The following is a 4,401-nucleotide window of genomic DNA, read 5'->3' on the forward strand; positions in this document are numbered from 1 at the left end:
TTTTTTTCGTGCTGACTTTAGCTGAGCCCCGGTAGACGTGGACGCCATGTCCTCAATCATCTTGCGATTTTTTAACTCTAAAATGCGCTTCCTTTTAGATTCCAGACTAGTATCAGCGAGATGAGTGTAGAATTTAGCGAGAGTAGCTGACATACCGTGGTTTAAATGGAAATTTATTATCTCCAATTTCTTTCCAAAGGTATCACAACGCGGTTGTATTGGTTTGGTTGTCTGCCTCGGCTTCCAGGCGCTGGTCTGCGGTCGTGACCCATTCTGTCTTCAGTCTGGAGGATTGGAAATGGCAAGGACGACCAATTGCTCAGTGCAGCACATCGCCACTTTCTCTTATTTAGTGTACAAAAATTGCGCTGTTCGGGTGAACAAATGGTACAGAGTAATAAAACCTTATACTTCTTTCTTGTCGTGATTGGCAGATATTTCTGTCCTGATGAACATATCATCCGGATGGACACATGTTATACAGTATGTAAATATAAACAGTAATACTTACTTGATCTTCTTTTTGAAGGTCCGCATTACACTGACATCCATCAGTTGACTGAAGGCAGAAACACCTAATGGGATGTCCTGAGCCTGCGTCGAGCACTCAGTCTCGAGCATCTCGCGAATGCTTGCCATTCTGTGAACTTTTAGACTGTCCAAAAGTAACATTCGGCAGATCTTCCGAATAATACATTGAAGTGAGAATACTATTACAATATTTTTATTGAATAACGTATTTTCACTATACTCGAAAATAAAAGTAACGTACTCCGGCAATTTCGTAAATTACTGTGGTCCACATTAGCTGTCTGAGAACCAACCACTTTGGTTGGTGAGCTGCACCTCAACGCTGCCGACAAACCAATATTTCTTCATTCTCCAATCTAGCATGGCTCCAACAAGTACTTTTAACAGCAAAGAAGTCTCTAACTTCTACTTCAAGCCCGTTCTCGACTTCCAGGACGAGCCAACAGGTTGTTTTTGCTGTTGATGCTGAACGGCTCGCAAGCAAGATTCTAAGACTGGCTACACGAACCTAATGAGCCATGTACGGGCTCAGCACCCCAACTTTGCCGCTGAGATTGCCTGCAGCTGCCTCTCCAGCGGCACGCCAATTGGCTTTTGTCGACTTGAAGAGTCAGACGATCTTCAGCTGGATCGACTGGGTCGTTTCTTGCAACCGTCCGCTCAGCTTTCTGGAGAACCATACGGTTGCCAAGTACGCCGCTGTACCATTTCTTTCCACCGAAACCCTCGAGAAGTGCATGATACTTCTAACGATGACGTTAGAAGACATCATTGCTGAGGTTCTTCCCAAACGGTTTGGAATTATGTGGGACGGGTGGACATTTCGCTCCGAACACTACATTGCTGTGTTCGCCGTTTTCGCCCACGACGACAAGATGGAGAAGATCTTGCTCGCCATGGCCCCCTAGTGGACGACGATCAGGGGTTGGCAGTAGTCTCAGAAATAGTAGACTTGGGTACTACTACTACTACTATTATTTTGATAGTAGTCATATTACTACCACTTATGTGGTATTCACTATCGGTAGTAGTATCACTCTCTCACCGTAGTACGACAGTACTTTTAAACTACTATTTCGAGGCACCCTTAATGAGCAAGGCAAGCCCTCATTTCGCAATTCTTGATCGTGTGGCTCTCGTCGAACAGTGGCTCATTTGACAGCAACCGGAACGAGCATCACTTACGCAGTCTAATAGGCGAGGGCAGTATGGGTTGCTCGGTGACGGGCTGCCAGGAAGGTGATGAACTTAAAACAGATCCGTGCACCGTGTGCGGAAAGCTCGTACACCACATGTGCGCTATTGCAGTCTTCGAAGGCGCAGAGTCAGCACTGAACGAGAGGTAGTAATGTATATCTTCACACTTTCTACGAGATGTTATTCATTAACACTTCCTCGTAGATTTTGCAGTCAAGCCTGTGTGCACGTCGTGTATCCACCCACCCCTGTCCTTCCTCCTTCAGTTTTTAATACTGAAAAGCGGGGAGCTGCTTCTGGCGCGTCGAGCAACATTTGGATTGGCTCAGATTCCGACTTCATACCCTCGCCGGATCTAGCTGAAAAGACAGTTGTCGAGCCTGAAGCTAAGTGACGCAGAACTAGTTTTAGCACTACTACAACTAGCTCTTCGACTGGAAAAAGGAAAGCTTCTTCTAAGAAGTCTAAGCCGAGTGTCGCCAGTCACCTAGGGTCGCCATCGCCGCAGCCTGCGGCACCCGTATCGGAGCTTGGTATTCCACTTACGATAAAGCACGCGCGTAGGCCGCGCTGTCCCGACGACATTTGGGATCTCATACATACTCTGGAAGTTCCGTACAAGAAGCAGAACCCGTGGAAAAAGTCTAGTATTCTGTACTGTGATATTTGCCTGCTCTGCTGCGAGAAAATTAAATCCCGAGCCAAGACAAACATGTACAGTTGGGAGGAGGCTCTGTGTAACAAGACGCATGCCAGCAACGCGAAGGACCATGCTAAGTTGAAGCACGCGGACCACCCGCTGGCAATTTTGGCGGACCAGAGTGCGACCGAGAAGTCGAGACTGCAGAGACTGACGCTGATGCTGTGCTAGACCTGACAAGAGGCACCGGTGGCGCTGTTGCATCGACTACCCCGTCTCCTGGAGCTACTACTGGAGCTACTACTTCTGGTGAATCAGGTTCGCGCTTCTTTCGAGCCACCGAGAAAACGCTAAACGTCCTCATCTCGAAGTTTCTGGTCTCTCAAGGGTTACCATACACCCTCTGCGCATCTGAGCCTTTTAAGGACGTCATCCATGCTGCTACTGGCAACCCTTCATTTGCAGTTCTGGGTCGCGACAAGCATGATCGGCTTTTAAACTGACAATTTCAGTTGTTTTGCGAGCTTGTAGGAGCAGTACTATCTACGGAGTATGAGAATGCCTGCCAACTCAAGTACCTCAATCTTATGCACGACATTTGGACTTCCAGTGGAAAAGAGAGTATTGTTGGTGCGTCTGTCGCCTTCATCGACAGTTCCTGGAGGTTCAGATTTATTGCGGTGCTTGCCTGTGTAAAAAATGACGGGCACAATGCGCCCAGCGTCGCGAAGGTCATTGAGAGTACTATCCAGACAAGGTACAATGTCGACATCCGGCGCATGACTCGATTCACCATGTCCGACACGACTCCTTCTGCAAAAAAATGTTGCCGATCGCATCGATACAGAGCAAGAGAGCTGTTCTATGCATATACCAAATCTGTGCATTGGATACGGTATCGGACTGAAGGACAATATCCAGACTGTCACTGTATGTAACGACTCCACTACTTCCTGGGACAAAGTAGTCAAGATAGTAACGCCTGGAGGAGCTCTTGAGGAGGGCGGCAACGTGATTAGGAAGCTTCGGAATCTGAACAACTACTTCAGATCAGTCAAACAGCGAGCGGCATTGAAGAAAATCCAGGAGGCGCTTTCATATCCAGAGCTCGAGCCCATGACAGACCAGGACGTCCGCGTTGTCTGTACCTGCAAGCTAATTAGAAGGTCGGTCGTCAACTATTTCAAGCATATTTTCAGTCCGTCAAAGATTCTAGTAGCGTGTGGACAGCTTTAACAGCCCAGGACTGGATGCTTGCCGTAGAAATGGAGGCAGTAACCCACTTCACGCGAATCTCGCTCTTGTAGAAACCCAAAGCGAGAATCTCGTATCGTCCTACATGGTCGTCTTTCGGCGACTAGCCGAGAACAAGCTGAAGGCTTTTAAGTTCGAAAGAATGGCAATTGAGGCTCCTGGAGCCAAATCCGCAAACGAAACTAGCCATCGTCGAGTTCTGCGCACGCATGACCAATTCTCGGACGCTGGTTAAGTATGTCTAAGAAGAACATTGTTGCAGCTACAAGCACGATTCCCCAAGGTGACCAAGGAGGCAATGACTTGTGTTTTACTGGATCCGCGTACCAAGTCCAGCGCCAAAATAATCGCCGCGGTAGGCGATGTTCCGCGCAAGGAGGAGAAAGCAATCTACAAAAACGGTATCGATTTATTACGCGAAGAGCACAGACAAGTATTTGCACAGTTGGCCAAAAGCGGAAAGATCGCGCTCTCTCAGTCGTCACAGTCTAGTTTGCTTAGCCAAGGGTCCACCTCCCCCTTTTCGTCACCAGCTTCAACTGGTTGGGACGACGAAGACGAACACCTCCTAGGAGCTCCAATCCGGACGAGCAAGACACGTGAAGAAGTGAAGGAGACTGAACTCAATGCTAGGGCTGATGCTGTGATGAAGGAGTGGTTAAATTTTGAAACCGGAGTGGCTAGAAGTTGCTCAGAAGCAGAATCCTGATATCCCGAAGGAGGAGCTATCGAAAGAGATGTCAATCGACTCGCAAAATGGTATGCATTGGGCACTTCTG

General features: G+C 48.0%; 4 protein-coding genes across 4 annotated transcripts; 3 read left to right on the forward strand and 1 right to left on the reverse strand.

The window, feature by feature from the left end:
• Positions 1-405: 405 nt before the first annotated feature.
• On the reverse strand, positions 406-639 carry PPTG_22810 (hypothetical protein; the record flags this gene model as incomplete). Its single annotated transcript, XM_008906517.1, has 2 exons — positions 406-445; positions 512-639. The coding sequence occupies 2 exons, from the start codon at positions 637-639 to the stop codon at positions 406-408; spliced, it is 168 nt and encodes a 55-aa protein (XP_008904765.1).
• A 410-nt stretch (positions 640-1,049) lies between these two features.
• PPTG_22811 (hypothetical protein) lies at positions 1,050-1,439 on the forward strand (the record flags this gene model as incomplete). Its single annotated transcript, XM_008906518.1, has 1 exon — positions 1,050-1,439. One exon carries the CDS (start codon positions 1,050-1,052, stop codon positions 1,437-1,439), a length of 390 nt encoding a protein of 129 aa, XP_008904766.1.
• A 300-nt stretch (positions 1,440-1,739) lies between these two features.
• On the forward strand, positions 1,740-3,216 carry PPTG_10980 (hypothetical protein; the record flags this gene model as incomplete). The annotated part of the gene is made up of 3 exons (XM_008906519.1): positions 1,740-1,873; positions 2,449-2,549; positions 2,600-3,216. The coding sequence occupies 3 exons, from the start codon at positions 1,740-1,742 to the stop codon at positions 2,869-2,871; spliced, it is 507 nt and encodes a 168-aa protein (XP_008904767.1). The 3' UTR covers positions 2,872-3,216.
• A 515-nt stretch (positions 3,217-3,731) lies between these two features.
• On the forward strand, positions 3,732-4,331 carry PPTG_10981 (hypothetical protein; the record flags this gene model as incomplete). The annotated part of the gene is made up of 1 exon (XM_008906520.1): positions 3,732-4,331. Exon 1 carries the CDS (start codon positions 3,921-3,923, stop codon positions 4,329-4,331), a length of 411 nt encoding a protein of 136 aa, XP_008904768.1. The 5' UTR covers positions 3,732-3,920.
• Positions 4,332-4,401: the final 70 nt, after the last annotated feature.

Source organism: Phytophthora parasitica (assembly GCF_000247585.1).
Source record: "Phytophthora parasitica INRA-310 unplaced genomic scaffold supercont2.23, whole genome shotgun sequence".
Lineage (NCBI taxonomy): Eukaryota > Oomycota > Peronosporomycetes > Peronosporales > Peronosporaceae > Phytophthora > Phytophthora nicotianae.